The sequence below is a fragment of the Coenobita brevimanus genome, chromosome 54 (assembly GCF_032717465.1).
Source record: "Coenobita brevimanus isolate Jiangsu-jjx chromosome 54, ASM3271746v2, whole genome shotgun sequence".
Classification (NCBI taxonomy): domain Eukaryota; kingdom Metazoa; phylum Arthropoda; class Malacostraca; order Decapoda; family Coenobitidae; genus Coenobita; species Coenobita brevimanus.
The window spans coordinates 38,602,876-38,627,077 of NC_137007.1; the positions used below are offsets into that span (position 1 = coordinate 38,602,876).

At 42.8% G+C, this 24,202-nt stretch overlaps 1 protein-coding gene across 5 annotated transcripts in view; it reads left to right on the forward strand.

Annotated features, from left to right (window-relative positions):
• LOC145401030 (uncharacterized) overlaps nt 1–24,202 on the forward strand; it is a 512,459-nt gene that overhangs the window by 342,413 nt on the left and 145,844 nt on the right. For all 5 annotated transcript variants that reach the window (XM_080273401.1, XM_080273403.1, XM_080273405.1 and 2 more), the window contains 2 exons: nt 76–313; nt 2,959–4,328. In XM_080273401.1, coding sequence (XP_080129527.1) covers nt 76–313; nt 2,959–4,328 — 1,608 coding nt within the window. The remainder of the gene's footprint in view (nt 1–75; nt 314–2,958; nt 4,329–24,202) is intronic.

Sequence of the window (24,202 nt, forward strand, 5' to 3'; positions counted from 1 at the left end):
TCATATAGTAAAGTATAATAATGTGGCAGTGGATAGAATTTCATCTGCTGTACTCTTTGTTACTTTGTTTTTCAGGGGCCCGGCAGAAGGAGACGCGGCGGAGGTCATCCCGGGGCAGCAGTTGTTATGGCAGCAGCAGCAGTGAGGCGTGGAGCGTGGCCTCGGACGATCAGGGGCCCGAATTTAGTCCAAACGGCAGCGGGGATATGAACGGGGAAGGCTACGAGGACGACCTGGCCCTCATGGACGACCCGGGCACGTACGAGCAAGTCCTCTTCATCAATGGTCGTCCGCAGTACCAGGATGATATCAGGTGAGCCATTAGTGTTGTCTGGGAGTAATTTTGTTCTCAGCCTGGTCATCTTTATCTTCAAAGCAATCTTTATCTGCAACAGTATTTCATCACCATACTGTTAGTGATTTTTTTTGTCAGCATTTTCTTCATATTCAAAATTATCTTTATCTTTATCTTCAGAATCATCATCACCGTCGTCTCCATCAGCTTTACATGCACTGTATTATCATCATTGTTTAGTACCACTGTTACCTTCCATCAGCTTCATTTTCTTCATATTCATTTTGATCAGCAATCATCTTCAGCAGTATCAACGTCATCTAGTTTCCCATTGAAGGAGTAACCTATAGGATATGAATATTAATACAGAGAACTCATCAAATGGCGTGACTGTTATGCCAAAGGAGCGTGTGACGAGTTTCGCGTGGGAAGCTGAGTCTATCTTCCTAGTTGCATACTGTTGCTACAGAACAATACCCCTCCGGCAGTGTAGTCAGAAGACAGAGATGTGCTTTCGCCTTTCTCTCAAGGAACCACGAGTTACATTGCACAATACAAGCCCCAGATACAAGTGGGAAAACAACTCAGGCTAGTTAGAATACACTGGATGCATACTCTGGAGGCAAGGATACCTAAATTACGGGACAGACTTTTGCTTTTCAAAATATTGTTCGAAAATCGTTCTTCTATCACGAGTGACAATTATTGTTCTTAATGCTGAGACAATTGGGAGAAGTTTATAAAATATATCATTATAACATTTTCGTTTCAAAAGAGAAATTTTCGGATTGTATTTGACATTAAGAATATTCTCATGCAGATTTTTTAGGCCACAGTCTTCTCTTTCCAGTTCTTTTCACCACACAGGAGAAGTAAAGATACAGGGTGTTAAAAGTCTCAGTGCAGTAAGAGACAGATGAGAAGATAAGGCAGTGAAACGAGTGTGAGGCAAGCAGTGTGAGGTGTGGTAGTGTGACGTATGGGTTTGATTGTAAAAGGTGAGTGTGAAGTGTAGTACTGTACTCTCTGTGGCATAGGAATGGGCAGGTGAGGTAGTGTGAGGTATGGCTGTGAGGTGTGGCAATGTGCGGCATCGTAGTGTAGGTGGATTGGTGTGAGGCATGGTAGTGTAAGGTGTGGCAGTGGGTTGGTGTGGTAATGTGAGATGTGACTGCGACGTGTGCCAATGTGAGGCATGGCAGTGTATGATGTGACAGTGTTAGATGTGTAGGTGTGGTAGTGTTGTTTGTGTCATTTAAAAATGTGGCTGTGTCTTCTGATGCATAGAGAATTTTCTACCATCCTATACTGTCGAGCACTGAAGTTAGCCCTGTCGATAAATTAAATGCTTCAACCAGGATGCAGCTAAACTTGACATATCTCCATTCACTGTGAAAAGTAAGGTTATAATGATGATGATGATGATGATGATGATGATGATGATGATGATGATGAAGGTAATGATGATGATGGTAATGATGGTGATGGTGATGGTGATGATGGTAATGGTGATGATGGGAATGATGATGGGAATGATAATGTTAATAATGATATTCTCGTTCCAATACTGTTCCTCCGCCTTCTGCCACCCTACGCCCAAAGAATCATAATGTGCTTCACTGGACAGGCAGCTAATTGTTCGTGATGAAGCGTGATGGATGTTCTGTAAATGGACTTGGTAACGGTAAACTCACTCTATGTGGTTAGTCTTAAAATTCCTGAGGTTTATTGTTTCCTCACTTATGCCTGCGATACGCGAGCTTTGCATCCTGTTCTGGCCCAGGTTAGCTCTGAAATTACTTATTGCAGCAAGGCTGTTAAATACTATCTCGTCAAACTTCTTGGACGATGATTAAGAATATTTAACCCGGGAACATCCACTGCCGCCAAAGGATTAAGTACTTATTCTTGCGCGTATTGTTAGAAAAGTTCTGTGCAAGAAGAAAGGGCAGAAACAGCAGTTAAAGGTATGGCAATATATATTCTTGTACAGATACAATGTGTTGGAAAGTCTCTGTGCACTGAAAGGCAGGAGGTGGGGTAGTAGAAGATATGAATGAAATGTGGCTTTATAATGTGTAACGTGTGAGGTGTGGACGTTCAAGGTTTGACTTTGTGAGATTTGGCGATGAGACGTGTGGCAGCATGAGGTGTGGCACTGTGAAGTGTGGCACTGCGAGGTGTGTGTGTTTGTGTGTATACAAATAGATAGATAGATGAAGGTAGATAGATATAGACAGAGATATTCATTTATTTATTTATTCATTCATTTACATACCGAAATTCATTGTTTCCAGTATTACATTAAAGCAATGTAGAATTATTGAGAAATCGTCCAGAGAAAATATTTCTTCTTTGCTTAAGTTTGGCAGATTCTGCGAGCTCAAATTGCTTAACAGTGATAATTATACTTTATTATGTCATTAGCAGTTCTTACTTTCCATTGTAGATATTTCCCGCATTTTATTTCATCTATTTCTTTCCGTGAGAACTAATTGACTTTGTTTCGTTGATGCAGTTACTTCACAGTTATATTATTTCATTAGATCACTGTACAACTGTCAGAGACATTCCACAACAAATATTTCCTGTACTGTACCTTGGCCGGTTCTTCCCGTGAGAGTTAATTGATTCATACCTTATAATTACCTCTGTGGTTTCAGCTGGAGTGGGAAGCGCAGCCGGAGCAACAGTTGGACGAGGGTGAGTGTAGATGGCAGCACTGGACAGGGGGGTGGCGGGGCGGGGGGAGCCGAGAGCCAGTCACTCTCAGTCCCTCCTTCACATCCCTCGCTGTCAGGCCGACCCGCTCACTCCGACCCGCCTAGCGTCTCGGCGGCAGAGGCACATACCCAGACGCAAGCGGAGGATGTGCCCAGCAGCAATGTAACCTTACCGAGGAGGAAGCCGTACCTGAACTTTAAGAGTGTGTCTTCCTCGAGCAATACCAGTAATGAGTGTGATCGTGACAACTTGAGTCTGTTCAAGGAAAGAATCGGTATAGGGAAATATAACAGTGCCTTAGATACTCTCACGCGTGCACAGAGTTTCAAAGAAGGGTTGAATTGCTACACGAGTGATAATAGTTATAACACGAGTGGCTTGTCGAGGACTCAGAGCTTCAACGATGGATTAGCCAGTGATTATAACGAATTTGGTAGTAGTAGTAAAGCCAAACTGCAAAGGGCCCCGTCTGTGGATGAGATCTTGGAGTCTGTGAAATACCTGCGGGCCAAGAAGACAATGGTGAAGTCCACGCCGGATTTAGCGAGCGTCCAGGAGCCAGTGTACAGCTCGGCATCCCTACCCCGCCACAAGGGCAGTAAGAGCAAGTCCTCCAGAGCATCGGGATCGTCATCTCTCCTCGGAGTCAAATACAATGGACACCCGAGCAACCCACACTACGACAGAGTCCCAGAACCAGATTACGAGCACGTTCCGGATTCTGGTAACACCGCCTACTACGAGAACCTCTGCAAGGGGAACAACCACTACGAGAACATTCACCTGACGGGGGAGGTGATCTACGATAGTCCAAGGCCCACCAACTCACACCACCATTACGATAAAGTTCACAATGACCTCCACTACGAGAATCTCAAATACGACGTCCCTGTGTATGAGAATCTGGAGGACAAAGAGCCCACCTACATGAACGTCGACTCCGGTGGGGGGAAGTCTAATATCTACACCAACGTCGAATCCAGTAAAAAGACCGGGAGTCTCAAGTCCCTGAAATCGAGGTCAAATAAGGTCACAGTCAGCGGGAATTCAGTGCTTCAGGGGGCCACTTACGACGTTCCTAGGGCGGCCACACACATATACGATTCCCCTCAAAAACAAGTTCGCTCCGTCCCACAATCGAGTGAGTACGACACGCCGAAAAACAACCGATCAGTGCTTCCTCAGTCCACGCAAATCGTCCTCAAAGCCAAGCAGGACCAGAAGAAAAAAATCGATGACATCTTCGCCGACTGTGATCAGGACTCGCTGGAGGGGGACCGAGACAGAGAGCCCGACATCCCATCGCCCGGTGAGTGTTGAGGCGCATCTTCTGTTTACATTTTGTCAGCTGGTTGTTCACCCATGTGCTTGAGGCAACACAGCTTCCTGGGTTAGCAGAGGTCGCTCCGTATGCCTGTGAGCTTGTGTGTGCACCACCTACCTGTGTGTTTTACCGTTTGTGTGAATGTGTTTTTTACAGTTTGTCTACTGTACATGTATGTTTATGAGGATATACGTCATAACCTGTGTGTGCGTTTGCCTGTCTGAGGGGTGTTTTTTTTTTTGGGGGGGGGGATTTTTTTTTTTTGTATCTAACAGTTTGTAAGTACCCACCTGTGTGCATGTGGGGAGGGGTGCCAACCGGTGTGTGTGTGTGTGTGTGTGTGTGTGTGTGTGTGTGTGTGTGTGTGTGTGTGTGTGTGTGTGTGTGTTGCTGTGCGAAGTTTGAGTTTGCCTCTCCGTGTGTCTTTTGTATCTGTTTTTTATCTTTGCAAAATAACAAACTTATATCAGCGTATATGCTTCATATGTGTGTGTGTTTGTCTATGTGTAAGTGTTGTGTGTGTGTGTGTGTGTGTGTGTGTGTGTGTGTGTGTGTGTGTGTGTGTGAATGTCAAATAATGGAAGAATGAGCTACTGTATATTCTGTTTTTCAGATAAATGGTTTCAACACCCAGATAGTACTAGTCTCAATGACCAGATGCCATTATCTGCATACCATACACACATTCATAAAACACACACACACACACACACACACACACACACACACACACACACACACACACACACACACACACACACACACACACTAAATGACCAAGTAATAATCTCAAACCGCTTGCACATCCGTCACTGCCATCCACGTTGGGTGCAGTCGAGCACATCATGAGCAGAAGCACAGTTGTTGTTTTTGTTGTTGTTACTCCCTAGACTCATCTTAAATGTAAACTCAGTAGACTGCAGGCTGAAGCTGTCTTTTTCTGGTGCTCACCACCCTCCTTTCGGAAGATAGGAAAGTAGATGAGGGACTTTTATATAACCAGGCAGTTGTTCCACTCAGTTATATCGAAGGTACCACACGAAGGCGTCCCTCTCCAGCATCTCGAGAGTACAGTAATGCACAGAAATAAGCTCAAGCATCAAATGCACACACAGTATTACACACACGCCTTAAATAAACAAGCAGGTGTCTCGCATCCCCCTTGCACATCAATCTATGTCATCGGTATAGCAAAAAACATGCTCAGACATAAAGTGCACAGTAACGCGGTAACAGAGGCGCTTTATATGACAAAACAGCAGTTAAGCATCAACTGCACAGTACCTCACACACACTTTAGATGACCAAGTAGGAGTCTCAAACCGCTTGCACATCCGTCACTGTCATCCACTTGGGCTGGGCGTGACGGGAGCGTGTTGTCTTGGTAAATAATGCATTACGGTGAGCAGGTGACGCGTGGCCCTCTACGTGTGCTCACAGGTAAAGCGGCGATCACGTATGCCTCCAGGTGTGCAAATGAAGCCTCAGCGAACGTATTCAGAAAGTGTCTCGATCTTACTCCATACACGTCATAACATCTTAAAATTTTGTCCTTGGTATCTACATGCTATATTTATTCAGTTGAGGGGAGACATTTTGAAAAGAGGGAAGCGGTGTTAGAACAAGCTCAGTGATCCACAGTTGAATAGTGAGCTCGAATTATTAAAGTGCAAATATAACCAGACAAATTGGTTTCTGATAATATTTAACTTATGTAGACTTGCTTATGGTAGAAATTGACTAAGATCTTTGTAAATATGGACTCAGATTTGCAATGATTCTTCTGGGAACGTATTCATAAATTTTACTGACCTAAGCCCCTCCACTCTTCCCTCCATCCACCACCTTCCTGCAGATTATATCAAGCCTCACAACATTTTGGGGGTGCTTTCCTTGTCAGTTCCCGTACGCTTAAATTGTGCGTAAGATCAATACTTTGGGCTTTTGTCTTAATTTACCTAGCTCCTGCATACACAACAACTCCACAGCTCCTAAATACGTGACAGCCATACTAAGTTGAATAATAGAGTGGGAAATGGAACGAACAAGATGCATAGGTTAAGTGCAATGAAGACTAATTTATCGTAGAAACTGTTGAAGATCCTTGATACATACGACTCCAGGTGCACACACGCCTCCTTTGAACTGTGGAGTGGGGGCGAGCGGAGTGTTTGCTGCGGGTGTGTACAAGGAAGGGCTTGCTGGACTGAGGCATGACAAGAGCATGCTGTCACAACTTTGCCTTAAACGTAAAAGATCGAATTTGCTTGTAAAGCCAAACATCAAACTTACTTTTAATGTGAAATGTCGAATTTGCCTGCAGCGCCAAAGACCGAATTTCCCTATAATGACAAAGGTAAAGTTAATTTTCTTGTAGGAATTTCTGTAACTCATTCGGTACGACGACGTCTTTGTCATATTAGTAAGTTAAAACACACACACACACACACACACACACACACACACACACACACACACACACACACACACACACACACACACACACACACACATAGCCAATATCTCCTCGGTTACAAACAGCTCCTCTGTAGAAAAGATCTCCAGAAATATAGAGGTTAAAGAAGGTTATATGTAAATCCTACAGTTTGAAAATTCTCCAATAAACTAAGAAAAAAAAATCGTATAGAAATAGTTAGGGTACAAAAAAAATCTCAGTGACGTAGCTATTAAAGTTATTATATTTTTGAGCCAGTTTGTACATATCGGAGCTTTTCTGCATCCGTGAGTTAGTTTATATAATGGTAACTTCCGTATTCTTTTAAAGCGCATTGTATTGGTTAAAAAAATCAAGGTCAATTTGTGCTATTCTTTCTTTATTTGTGCTTATGTTTATGGTATACGAAAGACTGTTAGTGGAATACGATAACATAAAACAGAATTTAACTTGTTCAGCATAAAGCTATCTGGACCTTCCCAGTGTGTGTGTGTGCGTGTGTGTGTGTGTGTGTGTGTGTGTGTGTGTGTGTGTGTGTGTGAGAGAGAGAGAGAGAGAGAGAGAGTAGGTGATGTAAAACAGTCACACACCAAAGGAGGCAGCTGGAAATAAATAAAAATCAAGTAGAAGCCCTCAAGATAATGGTAAAACAGTGGTAAAGTGAATTCCGGGGCTAGAAATGCTGCCTCACTCGCTCTCACCCTCTTGGTTCCGCTCAGAGCTGTTCACCCCCAGAGAGCCAGCCATTGTCGAGGGAAGAGGTGGAGAGGGGGGGGGGATGCAGAGGAGTGGGTAAAGAGAGAGGGAAGGGGGAAGGGGAGCAAGACTGACCATCCCCCTGTTTCTCCCCTCACACACCTTTCTCCTCCCACCCCCACCTCTCCCCGACTGCACCACCACACCTTCATACACCACCTTCCGTCTCCCCCCCTCCCTGCCCTACCCTACCCCATCCCCCTGCAGCACGTGGATAACACCTGGTTTTTGCAGACGCACATGCACGTGGGCGCACGCAAAGCTTATGTGCGCGCACACTTACACAAACACAAGCAAAACATACAAACAAGCAAACAAACAAACACATTTAGATACGTCATGTACATTTCAATAATTTGCACTTGTACTCGGATCACACACACACACACACACACACACACACACACACACACACGAGAAGGCACGTAGATACATAAATGAGAGCACACACACACACACACACACACACACACACACACACACGAGAAGGCACGTAGATACATAAATGAGAGCACACACACACCACACACACACACACACACACACACACACACACACACACACACACACACACACACACACACACACACACACACACACACACACACACACAAAAGAGCACGCAAACCGCACATACAGTAATCACATTAAGCACACAAATCTCTCTCTCTCTCTCTCTCTCTCTCTCTCTCTCTCTCTCTCTCTCTCACGAGAACCATTTAGTTTTCATCACCTTTTAAGATTTAAAAAAGAGAGAGAGAGAGAGAGAGAGAGAGACTTGATATGCACCCAGATTGGAAAAGTGACCCCTTAATACCCATATCTCTTCTTTAATTCACCGTATATTGTGAATTTATAACCTCAAGAGGGAGTCTACTAGATACCATCCCCTCAGGTGATGGAGCTGACTGAAGAAAATGACGGGGTTTCGCTCTTGACTTAATAATCGTTCTTCTTTATATCCGCGTAGCTCTTGTCTTGTTAAGGTGATGATTCAACACCTGAGAGATGTGTATTATTATGACTTAAGATAATCGTTCACCCACTTCATCTGGCGCTCTGGACTGACTATGAAAATTATGAGGGGATGATGAAGGGTGCTGGTCTGAATGCTTTTATAAATACTCATTTTTGAAAAGTGTGCATGTGTGTGTGTGTGTGTGTTTTTGTGTTTGTGTGTGTGTGTGTGTGTGTGTGTGTGTGTGTGTGTGTGTGTGTGTGTGTGTGTGTGTTTACATTTTCGTACTAAACGACGTGAAAGTAATTTAATATTATTTTCTTCTTCAGACAAGCCATTTTTAGACAACAGTGATACTTTCACTCACTACCAGAAAATTTCGTTAACGTGCAAGATATGAAAACTGCCTTGGCAGAACCTGAGTGAAAGAAGTACCCAGACACAGATGAAAAAAACACTTAGATATTTATGATGAGATTGAACTGAAGTTACCAATAGCCATTGTATACTAGAATGATCCAAGGCACGTAAGGTCTATGACCTGTGGTGAACCAACGCAGACTAAAGATGATGACGATGACAATAAAAATACCATTAGCCACGCGTAATTCTCTCCGAAGGCATTTTTAAAGTGAGATTGATTCTTGGAAGAGGACCCCCGTCATACCCCTCACAATAGAGCCCGATCCCCCTCAGCGAAACACATCAGCTTAGAAATCCCGGCGGTGTGTTTTGATGTAGGGAGAGAGAACAAGAGACTACCACAGCCACTCCCACTGCCAGCCTCCCCCCGGCGCCACACAATAACAGATGACCAAGCCGAAGCATCCCACACTGCGCCACCGTACCGTCACCTCCGCTACTAATCTCGTTGTCTCTTGTGTCTCTTATGTGCTTTGCCAGGCTGTTTACACACTCTCTCTCTCTCTCTCTCTCTCTCTCTCTCTCTCTCTCTCTCTCTCTCTCTCACATCCAATCCATGCTCCCGATCGGCGTTTATCACCCTCGCTGCCATTTCACCGCATCTCTTGTATCTCCTTCCCACCTCCTCAAAGTCCAAGGCCACATCCTTTATCCATTCCACATCTTCAGCTCTTTCCCCTACTCCCACCCTCGCGCACATCCCCTCTCTCTTTTACCCCTTCCTAGCCCTGTCCCACCTCTATCCATTTCCTTACTTCTCACTTTCTTTTCGACTCCCATGTGATTTTCTTCCATTCCACTGCCTTTTGACTTATATTTCTGTCTTTCAATTTCTTTGCATATCCAGCTAACCCAAAAGATAATTGTATCAAAAAGACAGTAATGTACAAAGAATATATGACGTGCAGCTTGAAATCATTAATATACACATCGCCAACAATCGATTCATATTCATGCCAGTTCGTATCATTACTTTTACACTAAAAAGAAAAAAGGCCAGATTAGCTCAGTTCGAGGTGATTATCCTATTGAACTATAATTTTGAAGATCCTTTCATGAAGTTGAATTACTCGAGTGTGTCCTTATGTGTATCATATTTCTTAAGAATGTAGAGATCGCTTAATCTCTTTAGCACGACGAGGCCCTTAATCCCGTTACTACCGATGATGATATATTTTACCTTGTTCTTACATCCTCCTGACCGTATTGTTCAGCATAGAAAAGGGGTAAGAAACGGTTTTTATCATAGACCATACCATGTGAAATGTTAATGATTTCATGTCGAAGTTAATGAGTGATCTTCCCAGGCGGACAGTGACCCAGCCTGAGGGACAACAATGACCAGCGGTTGTAGTGGTCCCGCTGATACCCGCTGAGCCCAGTTGCCACATTTTGGATATTACGGTTACTGGAATGTCAGATAAAATTACCTATAGTATGCTGTGACGATCTAATTATTAAAGACTATGAAAAACGATCGAATAATGTGTTTACTCGACAAAGCATCTAGCCCCATGTTTGTCGCGATTGCAGGGAGGTCTTGAAGGCAGACTGTTTGTTTCTTATTAAGTCTCAGCCTTCTCTCAGAATACGACCTACAGTAGTCGGATAACATCGAAATCCCCAGTTGCTATTTTCATTGTTATTTTGGCATCAGGCTCATTAGAACCCTATAGCTGGTGGACTGTAGGCTAAAGTTACCCTTATACCATCTTTTATTCTTCATTCGGGGGACAGAGAGGCAGATGAGAGATATTTGTATCAGGGAAGCTGCCGTGTTGTATCGGTGCTGCCACGTGAAGGAGCTCCTCTAGCACGCAGTAAGAAGGACAGCACGAAAACAAGTCCAGTAGTCGAGGGAGGGAGGGTCAGCTGGAGGGAGGGAGTTCGGGCAACACCTGGGACTGGAAGCGGGCGGGGTGACTGAAGCGAGACACCCAAGAGCTCCACACTTGAGGCTCTAACTGCTTCCCGTAACGGTGGTCCACTCAGTCACGCTTATCTGGTCCCCTTCCTCCATTAAAGTCACGAGGAAAAAGTAATCAGAGCAGTATAATGTTCCGTAAGAAAAGAAAGTAAAAAAAACGAACAGCTGCATGAGTACGAATGGGCACTGTGGCATCTGTTCACTTGGAATGGTTGATATGCCTGGTAATGAAGTGGATTTCGTAATATTTTCGTAACAGTATCTTGTGTATGTAGCTTGTTTTTATGAAATTTACCCCACGTATGTATGTATATATTTCCATACTGAAGGTAATGTCAGTTGTTTATAGTCCTTAAAGTATTTGGACATTTAATTCTTGACAGCACAGTTACTTTTCGTCGAGGATGATTCAGCTATTTTGCGATGAATTCACTAAACCTTGGGGACTTACTGAACGTTGCATCCCTCAGGAATTTCTTTTGTTTCGTTGTCGTGGTTATATATATATATTTTTTTTTCCTCTCGTCGTGTAACCATTTTTATTCCGCCCTAATACCCGTTTAAAACATTTTCACAACATCGTTACTTCATTTACAGTATCAGGTATTGGATGATGACGATGATGATGATAACGGTGGTTGTGGTGGTGGTGGTGGTGGTGAGATGGTGGTGATGGTAGTGATGTTAGATCCTACCCACTCCGTTTATTGTCGTAGGAAAAATCTCAGTATCCTTCCCACAACATTTATATTTTAGGTTAATGGTAAATAAGGTTAGGCTGATAATGATGATCATGATCACGATGACAAAGAAGCAATGTAGATAAGGATGATAAATATGATGAAAAATTAGGACGAAGATAAAGGTAAGATGCAGTCGCTGATGCTAGTGTTATTGATGACGATGAGTCTATTGTTACTGATGATGATTATGATGCTGATGCTATTGATGGTGATGATGATGACCAACCGAAAACACCCCGCCAAAAAATAATAATAATAATAGAGGTGGAGGAATGCGAGAAAGTAAACTGCTGCCTGGCGTTCATTCCATCAAGAACAATGGAGGAAAGCCGGTGGTGTGAGTGTAAGGCAATGCTGTCTCACTGTGGCCAAATTTCCCCCCCTTCTGCTCTCTCTGTCTCTTCTACACACTGTTTTCCATTCCCTTCCCCTGCCTCTCCTTCGCTGCATACACACTGCTTCTCTTCTCCCTCTCTCTGTTTTCTTCTTTCCTCTACTCGTACCCCCACTTCTCTCCTCTCTTTCTCTCCTCTACGCACTGTCTTCCATTCTCGTCCCTAACCTCCCTCTTCCTGACTGCCTGTTTTCCTCCCTCCCTCCCTTCCTCTTCTCTACACTTCATTGTCGTCCCCTCCCTCTCCCCCCCCCCCGGGTCTCTCTGCTACATTTCTGGACCTTCTGTGTGCTGTCTTTACCCCATTCCTCCTTTTCCTGCCTTTATTTCCTCCCATCTTCCTCTTACTGCCTATTTCTTCATTTGCTTTTCTTTAATGTAATCTTTTCCCTCGAAGTCCCCCCACATCCCCTTCTCATCCCTTCTTTCTGTGTGTCTGCCTCTGTAATGTCTCACCTTTCCTCTTCCCTCCTCTGCTCCCCATCCTTTACTGTTCCTTGGCGTCACATCTTCTCTTTGATGTCCCTCCTTCCCACTAAGGTGACGTCCCTTCCCTCCGTGAGTCGTGTCTCGCCTCTCCTTTCCCCTTTTGTATCACTCTTCCGTTCTCCCTGATGTCCCTTTACACTGCCCTCCACCTTCTTCCCTTTGGAGCGACAACCCTTTGCTCCGCTCCTCTTTGTCTCTCCTCTCCCTACCTTTTTAATCTCACTCCATTTTTCTCATCCACAATGTTCCCATCCTTCCCATTTACACCCTTTTGTATCCTATTTATATCCTGACCACAAGTACACAATTTTATTCAGCTGCAGGAAAAACTCCGGAAAAGAATGGAGTTCAGCTCAAAGCACCCCGTTCTGACCCTTTTGTACCTCCTGTCATTCTGACCACCTCCAGACGATTATATACTTATAAGATAAACCCTTCACGACCAGAAACAACAACTGAACAGTAACGTGGAATATACGAAAATGCCAATCGAAAATAACTGAAAATTAATCGCCATGGAGGCGCTTATTTATTGCAAAAATTGGTCAATATGCAAGATTTCTTCCCTGAGACCCTTACCCCTCTAAGCCCCTTACTTCCTTGTTCCACTGAGGCAATTAGCAGGTGATGTCAGGTACGAAACATCATCAACATCATCTGCAGTTACTTCACACGGATGTTGCCGATCTCATTCTGGAGCCTGACATCAATTTTATGGTCGTTATACACTGGTTTTATAGTTCTCTCTCTCTCTCTCTAACTCTAACTCTGACCCTACCTCCCTCTTGATTCCACTGACAATGAATAAAACATAGAACCATATTTGATAGTTACTTATAGGACTGTTCACCTAATCAGACGCACCACCTCCAGCATCCTACTTATAACGACCCTACTTAAGCGCAAATGTCACTTGTCGGGGGTACAGTATTGTGACTCACGGCTTATCAAGTATTACCGGTACTGTAATTTCGACACTCCGTTTATGATATTTGTCCCTGGATACACCTGAACGTCCTTAACACCTTCAGTACGGTGATGATCGTTGGTATTTATTCTTACGGTTTCTTAAGTAATTCAGTACGATGAGGATCTTTTGAATTCTTCCTGTTGCATAAGGAATTCAGTAAGGTGAGGATTTTTTTATTTTATTTTTATGTATTCTTCCTGTTGCTTAAGTAATTCAATTGGGTAAGGATTTGTTGTATTTAATTCTTGCTGAAGTTTAAGTAATTTATTCAGCTGAGATGCTCCCCGTAATGGAATGGGCGAGAACACTGGCCACTAACCAATACACGGAGATGTCTGTATTGCACTAAATAAAATCGTTTGGGAAAAGTCAGAAAGCTTGAAATGTTATTGAAGTAAAGGAGTGAAGTGTGGGTCTTTCTTTAATAGAAGCCCATCACTACAAGGAATCTCCCTTAATTCCTTCAGTAAGTGACTTATTCTTACCATTACCACCCAGCGATTTTAATAAGCTTAAGTGAGATGAATGGGGGTGAAGAGGAGAGAAACAGACTCCAGCAACCCCTTCACTACTTGAGGTCTTCCCTTGAGTTGAGTAAACCTGTCTAGTTAGAACAAGAGTGTAAAGCAAAATGCGTCATCTTACTGAAATAATTATGCTGAATAAAACTGTCTGGCAGCAGCAAAAACAAAAAGGAAAAAGAAGAATGATAAACACGTCATCATGGTGAAGGGGACTGGAGATGAATATTTGGACTGGCGATGCGCAAAGGTAAACCCATTCTCCAGCTCGTGCGCGATCACTGAGTTTTGAAGGAGTTTGCCCAGCGCTTGTTTTGTTGGTCGATGTGCAGAATTTCTCCAGTAAAGAGATGCAAAACCAACAACAAACAGGAAAGCAGAGCGTGACTTCACCGTAAAAGTGGTCCTACATTCTCCGCCCTCTTGAGAGTTGACCAGTGCTTTCAACACTCTTTGTTTTCACCAGTCTCTGTTTTATAGGCTTAAAACTTTCATACTCCACGTAACTAAGCAGTGTAACCCTTTCGATATAATGATGTCTTATATGTATTTTAGGTGTGCCACTGCTAAATTGCTTCATTCATCTTAGCCATTGTTTTAAAAACTCACGAAATTGATATAAAGCATTTTCATTGCTCTAGAAAACTGCCAGTTTAATTAATGTATATTTAAATCTGTATTCTACATCTGATGTGGAAAACTTTATAAAAAGCTTAGAATCTGACGTATCGGCACTTTCATCTTTGTCATCAACCTCCATGACAGAGTATGAAAATCAGTCACTTCTGACCTTGTGTATTCCTTCTGGCATTTCCTCAGGCGCTGCTTCGGCCCTAACCTTTACTGGTTTAACACGCGCCGGACTCGAGGCAGAGATCTCATGGGATAAGGAGGCTTCCTGGAAACTTGGTCGTTCTCAGGCTATTTATGTATTCTGGCTGTTCATATTTTCATACTTGTGTAAACCATATCAAGAGTAACTCCATGGTCAGGATGGACTTTTTTTTATTTTTATTTATTTATTTATTTATTTATTTTTTTATTTTTTTTTTTTTTGGCTACTGCTAGGCGATTATCAACCATGATATAAACGTTTCGAACTGAGGGTGTTAGAAGCAACATTTCCCTCTGGAAGATGAAATTCATTATGTTAAATTCTTCTTGCCACCAGTTGATATTGTTTGATCAAGGAGAAACTATGTACACAATGAATTAAGTTTTAACATAACACCAGAATATAAAGATGTAACATGCGAGACAAAGCATGAAGGAAGAGTTGTCAAAGAGTCCATTAAAACCAAGATTATATGCCCTTATTTGGTCTTCCTTATCTTTTGACTATTAGAATTTTTTGCTGATTTTCCAGTAACCCTCTTTTTATTCTTTCTTTAGCCAGACATCTGATCACTGAGTTCATCCCTGTAGGCTGCAACGAAGAAAAAAAAGAAAAGGAAAGAATTAATTGAAGCCTATAAAAATCTCCAGTCATCTCTGTCATTAACAATATTTTTTGCCACTTTAAACCTCCCTTTCTCATGTATTCCGCAACTCTATTCCCCACCTCTTTTCCGCTTCCACGAGTAATTTTTTCGTTGTACGCTTCCTCTTCATTGCCACTAAATGTTTTACTTGAATGGCTTCCCACTTCAAGCCGCCCTTCCTCATCTTTTTCTTTTATTCTCCTTCCCATTCAGTAAACACTTTACTGAGATTTTTCGTTCTTTTTCAACGTATTTTCCGTAACTCTTTGGAAGAATAAGAAATGCTACGCCCCAGCTTCCTCTTCATAGCATTTCTCTGTAACTCGCCACATCTTCTGGTGTTATTTATTGTTAAACTTAATTTCAAAATGGAGAAATGGCTATTTTGCGCCTAGGTCAAGAGTAATTATTCGATTCCTGAACAGTATGGCAAGATTTCGATACTTCAGAAGAAGCTTTGACCGCAGCTGCGCATCCCCCCTTAATCCATAAACTGATTTGTTTAAAGGGTCTTGTTCACAGTTATTTATCTTGTGTCGTCTCTTCCCTTCACACCACAAAGTTCTTCCACTCCAAACCACCATTTTTCATGAACTCATCCAGTCTTTCCTTCCACTTCCTTCTTTATTTCCACAGCATACTTTTTTCGTTCCTTATTCCAATTCCATTAAACAGCTTCGTTCGTACCAGATTCCCTCTCCCCTCCTTTTCCCTTCATGGTTCGAAGCGTCGCCATTTCTTACTTATCAAGCACTTCAAAAAGACACGAAAAATGCTACCTTACGTTCTTCTTTTTTACATTTTTCTTTCTCCCGTCTTCGTGTGTTTTGTAATATTTAATTTGTTCCCTTTCTCTGCCCTTACACTGTCTGCTAAAAATAAAAATAAAAAAAATAAAAGCGACCATGCATTCATCTTCATTCCATCCTTCATCTTTTTCTTCTGTTTGTCTTTTGTAATTTTACTTCTTTGTCTTCTCTGTCCTCACACTTCGAGTCACGAACACACAGTAGTTTAGCACGTTCCTCCGACAGTGCTAACAATTACTGATTTGCTTTAATCTTAAGAAACAGGGGTCTTTCTGCAAGCGAATGATTTTATGTTCCAGAGACAAAGTAACTAGAAATAAAAAATAAAAATAAAAAAGCCCAACAGATTAATCACGACAAACGCAAAGTCAGGTTTACTAGATTAATAGTCCGAGTTAGTAGAGGTAAATATAGAGCGCCGACTTTGTTTTTTTTTAATTAGAAGAGGTTTACTATTGATCCTGCCTTCCTTTTGTTTTCTCTTTAGTGAGTTAGAAAAGGTAAGAACTGAACACATTATGGATTTCTTAGCGAATGTATAGTGTTGGATATGGAGCTTATCTTGGTCTGTTCTGTGAGTTAGCATGGGTAACCTTAGGCATTCATCTCCTTCAGTCAGATGACCCAGGTTTCATTTTCTTCTTCATATCTCCATACGTTTTTATTTAATTATCTATACTTTTCGAACTAAGAGGATTTAATTGTAGCCTTCATTAACCAGTTCACTGCTAGAAATCCCTCCTAACGCTGGGTAAAATCGTCTGGTAGTAGCACGAATAAAAATACAAATGAAGTGCTCTGACTGAAGGTGTTCATTAACTTGTTGATATCAGCCCCCGATTGGAGGTGTCCAGGGGGGTGCGGTAGCCCCTCGACATCCGTTAGCGGCACGTCTCTGGGGAACCTTGACGATGTGTTGCCGCCTCCGTTACTCCCCCCCCCCACCCCAAATTATTGACAGCCCCGCAACACCTCACAAGAGCCAGGTAAACATGGGAAGCGGTGAGGGTGGAGTTATGTAATGCTTTCTATCTCTCACTGTCTCTCTCTGGCTGGGATGGGATGACAGGTGTTCGATGTAGCGGAGGGTAGTACGAGTGGCTGTCAGTGGCTGTGAGAGAATTGCTGACAGTTTGATGACACTTCAAGAGATTTTGATGAAGTGAGAGCGGTGGTACTTGCTGATGTAACGATGGGTTTTGCCTTCTTTTGTGTTATATTCATCTTTACACGATTTTGTTCAGCTTAGGATCAGACTTTCAAATTAGAGGGGTTAGATATAGCCCTCGATAACTTCTTCAGTAATAGGGAGGGTGGCCCCCCTATTCTGAATAAAACATTGATATGACCTTAAACTGAAAGAGATGTCTTCAGGGTGAAAAAAAGAAAATGGTTTTAAGGATAGGCAACTTAACACTGACGGGTAGGTTGATATCCTCCTCCTCCTCATCATCATCATCATATTTTCAGTAGCCTACTTATGCATAAGGTTGGAATTTCCACAAACAAGAAAATGAATATAAGTAAAAATACAATATTCTCTCTCTCTCTCTCTCTCTCTTCATATGAAACCTCAGGGGAAGGAGGTGTCGGTGTTTCCCAAGGTGTGTGGGATTGAGAGCTGGGTCTGGTAGACGTGTAGGTTAAGCTGCTGAGAATAATTCCCTACAATTTATCAAAGGGATGGGTAAAAAGCGCCAGTTACCTCGACGAGAAGGTCAGGGTTTTTTTTCTGGCGTGTAAAATGATCCGAGAAAACGCTTAAGTGATTTTTGAAGAAGGAATTGGAGAATTGCGTGGGCACTTAGTTCAAGTAGAGGTACGGTTATTGAAAAGGAACTACGCAGATTCAGGTATTTATAATAGAATTATGGTTCTTAATGAAGAACTACGCAGGTATTGTTAGTTAGAATGGTAATTGTTATTACCGGAAAACTACACGATATTGTAAGAGCAGAGTCTTTGTAATGGAGAACTATATGTAGATATTGGTAGAACAGAGTTATGGTTATTATTGGAGAACTGTATGCAGATATTGATAGAATAGTCAAGGTTATTGGTTACATTAGAGTCTTTAATTAAGGTAGATAATCGGTATGGGTTTAAATTTGAGGAGGGTAAGTTCAGAGTCCACCACCTCCCTTCATAGAAACTGAAAAAAAGTTTACTGAAATACGTATAGTAAGTTACGTCTGCACGCCTTCACAGCTCTTACTGGGTTAGGGCTAGAAGTGGATGTCCCTTGCAGTTTGATCTGTTATAGGTAATGGACTTCCAGTGTTATCTGTTATGGGGAAATGCAGAATGGAAAAGTTGTAGGATAAGAGGGAGAGGAGTAATTTGGAGAGTGCATGGGGAAGCCAGTGTTTTGGAAGGTGGGGTCGTAAGGTGGGAAATGACTATCACGATGTCTGTGAGTAGTCATAAGGAAAGAATGTACCGTATATACTGTATATCGTATCCACTAAGTCATGGAAGTTCCAGCCACTGGCTGGTGTTCGGTCAGACGATAGATGATAGTCAGAATTTTAATATAATCATCGAATGCATGTGAAAAGTCATCAGAAAACTGGGTCAGTCTCTCGTGTTCACCGCCATTATAACAGCGTCATCTTTAGCCACGTTACAGCAGTTCCGTCTCTAATCACCGTTTCATGCAAAGATGATGCTAAATTGTTAGAGTTTTTGAGGCGTCATGTTACCCTTGAGTACCCATCAGAGCACCTTAGTCCAGTTCCACGAAAAAGTTTACGAATATGTGACGTGGAGTTTTTACCTCGAGAAATTCTGAGCGATTAGCTGAACACTGAAACAAAGCCCGTTCCTCGGGTAGTTTAAGTAGCGACTGTAGCTGAAATAAAGTACGTAAGTTATTCCTTGAAGCCTTAAATGGTTAAAACCTTGATTGCTATATTGTCCCAGCTGAAGAGATTCGTTTATTGCCACCTTATCCTTACGTCGGAAGAAAGGTCAAGTTGATTATGGTGATGAAATAAATGTCTCCATAACAGCAAAACAATTAGATATATCAGCCACTGCAGCATCGCCTGATAATTAATATTATACCACGGCCAACCACCAGAAGTGATGCATAACTAACGATCTTGGACGGTGAAAAACAGAGCGTTACGTGACGGTGTGCCTGTTGGGCAGTCACTCAGGCAGAATTTGTGAAAGATTTCGGCCCAGGTCAGTACACCATGGCTATTAACAATGTTGCGCCTCCAGCCACCAGTGATGCTTAACACCGATCTTGGATGAGTGAAGATCTTAGCGTTACATATTGGTGTGCCTGTTGGATAGTCAGTCAGCCTTACACTCACACTCACACTCTGGTACCTTGAGCGTGAGAGTTGCACCTGGGTCTGCCCTCACACAGTCATGCTAACCGCTGCCTGGATGAGAATACCGGTAGCGAGCTGCTGTTACTATAAGCGATGACCTAAATATGTCTGTCTGTCTGTGTGTCGGTCAGCCTTTTGTTCGATTGGTCAGTCTGTCTGTCTGTCTGTCTGTCTGTTGAGTGACGTGTCGATTGTCCTGTAACTGTCTGTTGGTCTGTCTGTCCGTTGGTTGATTGGTGGTTGGTCTATCCGTCTGTCTGTCTCATCACATCCAAGAAAACCTGATTTTTACAATGATTTTATTAAGCTCTTTAACGCGATAACGTCTGTTTTTATTGCAGTCGTCACATCTCCAGAATATTTTATTGAGCTTACGAAAGACCTTATGAAGTGAATGGTTGACGTTATCTCCACCAGAAACCACTTACATCCACTTCCCCCATTCGAAACACCACCGTCGCAAATTCTTAAGCATATATAAGCAAACGCGACGAAGGCTGTTCCTTGTCATAGTTCTTTCTACTACAAGGTGGCTCTATTTTCCTAAGAAAAGGCCACTAGAGGTGAAGAGGTTAGAAAAGTGCATATTTGAGACTGTGTCCATTAGAAGCACCCTCCAGTAGAGGGACCCATATCTAGTGGCCTCATTCGGGGCAAAAAATCGTTGCATCATTTCCAGCATCACAGGTAATCGTGGTTGAATTTGCAAGCACAGTTATGTAATGGTTTCCAAACTTTCACATTTATATCTGCAGCAGTTACCGCTTTCAGTATACCATTAGTTACGGCTTATAACTCCATCACTAAGATTAAATCTCTTTCATCTGGCTCCGACCATCACCAAACGATTTTGTTCCTCTTATGGAATAACCTCTACTAGTAAAGGGGTAAATGAATGCTATATGAAACTACTGCAATATGAAAAGTCATAAATTAAGATCGTTATGAGACAGCAGGGTTAAAAAAAAACAAAAAAAAAACAGGTGTTAAAGGAGTTAAATACTGTATTTTTGCTGCCATATTGGGCTGAGTTTTCATGGGCTTATGTGAGAGGTTCCCTATTACTCGTTCAGTATCGATTTATTTTTACTTATTAAGCGTTCGTAGTTTTTTCTTGTACGGTATTTATATATCTTAAATATCGACATAGTTGGTGTAAGTAACAACCATAAAAATGTTTGCGTGTCATATGGAGAAATGTACTGACAAAGAACAGGTTCTTGAAATCTTATTATTTTGCAAGGAAACGGTCCACCATGCCACTTTTCAAGCCAGATTGACGTAACCTACGTTGTGTAACAGATTTCACTTAAATGTGTTTTCGATAGATTCTACGTATCTCGAACTCCTCCTCCTCGGCCTCCTGATCTGCTCACGACAGCTCAGGGTCACAAAAGTGTCTGTCCACGCCTTACCCAACATTTCGCGTCTCTTAAACAAGAATTCGATTGCATGAACCCTTCAGTCACAACCTATTGTTCTGCCGTACCGGTATATCTCTAGCTATGTTGCTGTCTTATTGCTTCCCCGCCCCATGCAAGCCGTGTGCAGTAAACTTCAATATCATCCAGTTAGAGAGATGAAAAGCTGTCGATACTCAATGTTTTGAACAAAGCAGGTTTTAGAAAGATGTATGAACATAAAGAAAATATGTACGTCTAAATAAGTTTAACAACCATGCACATAACTGACCCAGCAAACGATACACAAAATACCTGTAGATCCCAGACCACGCTGGTAGGCATGCTTTCATGAAAATGTCTAATACCTTTGTGGCGCATTCAGGCGAAACTTTACTTTTCGTCTTAGAACATTACGAGCTATGTTGGTCATTAAGAATGTTATGCGACTCCTGCGCAATACATTTTCTGTGTGTACAGTACCTAAATTCGAGGAGGCTTGATACACACACACACACACACACACACACACACACACACACACACACACACACACACACACACACACACACACACACACACACACACACACACACACACACACACACACACACACACACACACACACACACACACACACACACACACACACACACACGTTATATACGTATGTTTGTCTCCTCTTCCTTGCTGCTTAAATCGCGCCGTAACGTGGTACGTAGGCTCAGCACATCTTGTACTGAAAACTCTTTCTCACATGTCCGGCATTATTTATGGGTTTTGCATACACCTTCGCCCTCATAGCCTTAAGACCACGATTGCTAAAATATCCAGCCATAGTTTTTCCGAACCCGAACCTCATCATTACCCTCTTTATAAATCTCGCACGCCCACAATCATCCTAACTTCCTTATTACCTACGGTCCAGGGATGAAAAGCACAAGTAACCTATTCAGAATATTGGACATGTTGGCTGGCAGACTAAGTGCGTACCTGTCTTTTACGTAACAAGCAATCTGATTCATCGTACCAGGATTGCAGGGTGTTTTTGTATCAGCACCTGTGAGGAAGTAAAGTGGCTGGTGGTATATGGAGAGCAAGAACGGAATAAAAGAGACGTCATCGTTGTGGAGTGGTTAAAAGGGGGGATGGGAGTTGGGTGCATAGCGGAAATTTTCACTCCTTTGATTCCGACGTACACACACTCATATCCACTTCATATGCCCAACGCCACACATCCGCACCCATAAACACCCACACCCACAAATCAGTTCCACACCTACCCACTTATCAATCTCACACATACCGAACTCATTCCTATCCAACCTGCCTTTTCGGTCTCAGAGGCACCCACACTCGCCCTTATCAACTCGTGGCTGCGCAGAATCATCGAGGTAAAGTGGTTTTCTCGAGTGGTGAAGAACTGTAGGACATTTTGTTAACTTTGGACTCCTCGTTCTCAGAGTTAGGCAAGAAATTGGCGACTAGGACTGAATTCAGCTTAGGAGGTTCTCAGGCATCTCTTATTTAACAGTTTGGGTCTCTCTCTCTCTCTCTCTCTCTCTCTCTCTCTCTCTCTCTCTCTCTCTCTCTCTCTCTCTCTCTCTCTCTCTCTCTCTCTCTCTCTCTCTCTCTCTCTCTCTCATTATTGTCCAATCCACCTCGCCGTCCTAATCGAGAGAACACGTTTTCAGACACAAACATACAGAAAATTCAAGACTTGGCAATACGTCTTCATATATTACGTTTGGAGTAACAAGCACGAAGCACATTTGGGTAACTCGTGTATATAGTCAGGGAATCAAGCATTGTCTTAGCTGTGTCTGCATATGAAGTAACAAAACCTGTCCACAAAGTCTTAACTGGATTAATGAGTGTCTCGGAGAGTTCAACTTTTTTTTGTGATGCTCTAGACTAGAGTCCCCAAGGTTAATTCTCTTACCGTAATTAATAAGCAACAGCAGCCTCTTTGTAAGGAATAATACTGTACCCCTGTCAGTTTTATTTTATTTTTAGGAACATAAGGGTACGCAAGTTTAGCTCGGTTGGAGTGGCAGACAAACATTGGTAAGCAAACAGTTCTGTACTAAAATTTTAAATCACGAAAGGAAAGGTTGCCCCAAATATCAAACGGATAATTATGGAAAGCCTCTGGTTATTAGATCTTACCATCCTGCATCCCACATAACAGATTGCTGCCTGCAACGAAATGGAAATGCTGGATACTTTATATCTTCGTCATATGCCTCAGTAAGAAAATTAATGTTTATGAATATTTTGATATATCATCTTCGCGTGTCGGTATGAGCAGTTCAGCCTTAATCAGACACATTTGACCGGAGTATAATAGTATGCAGAAAACAATAATATGATTTTAAAAATGTGACATAATAGTATAAGAGGTAACATTAAGATCTCTGAAGGATTCCCAGTGGTGAGTAATATTGTGTAGCTTTGGCAAAGTTTGATAAGACGTCCCGGTCACACTTGGCTACAGGGAAAAATCCACCTGTATATCTCTCTATAGCCAGACGATTATAATTTTGCTAAGTCGTCTGCATATCAAAATCTTTAGAAGTAAATATACGTTAACCTTCCACTAAGTGGAAAAACTAAGAGCGAGAGAGCAAGTCAGTCAGCATCTGTGCTCTTCCTGTTCAGCTGGTGCCCGAAGCCTCCACAGTGGCTGGCTGGTGACCCCGGCACCCCCAGGACAGTGGCCAAGTAGGTCACTGAGGTGCTGCTGCTGTGGCCGCTACTCGTTCACCTCCACTACCCTCCACCCCTCCCATCCTGCCTGTAGCCTCCTCTCTCTGCCTACCACCCTCTCCGGTCTGATACCCTCTCCTACCTACCACCCTCTCCTGCCTACCACCCTCTCCTTCCTACCACCCACTCTTGCCTTCCACCTTCTCCTGCCTACCATTCACTTCTGCCTACCACTCCCTCCTGCCTACCACTCTCTCCTTCCTGCCACCCACTCTTGCCAACCAGCCTCTCTTGCCTACCACCCTCTCTTGTTTACCACCCTCTCCTGCTTACCACCCTCTCCTGCCCAACACCCTTTCCTGCCCAACACCCTCTCCTGCCCTAAACCCTCTCCTGCCCTACACCCTCTCCTGCCCAACACTCTCTCCTGCCTACCACCCTCTCATGCCTAAAACATATCTTACCTTCCATTCTCGCTTG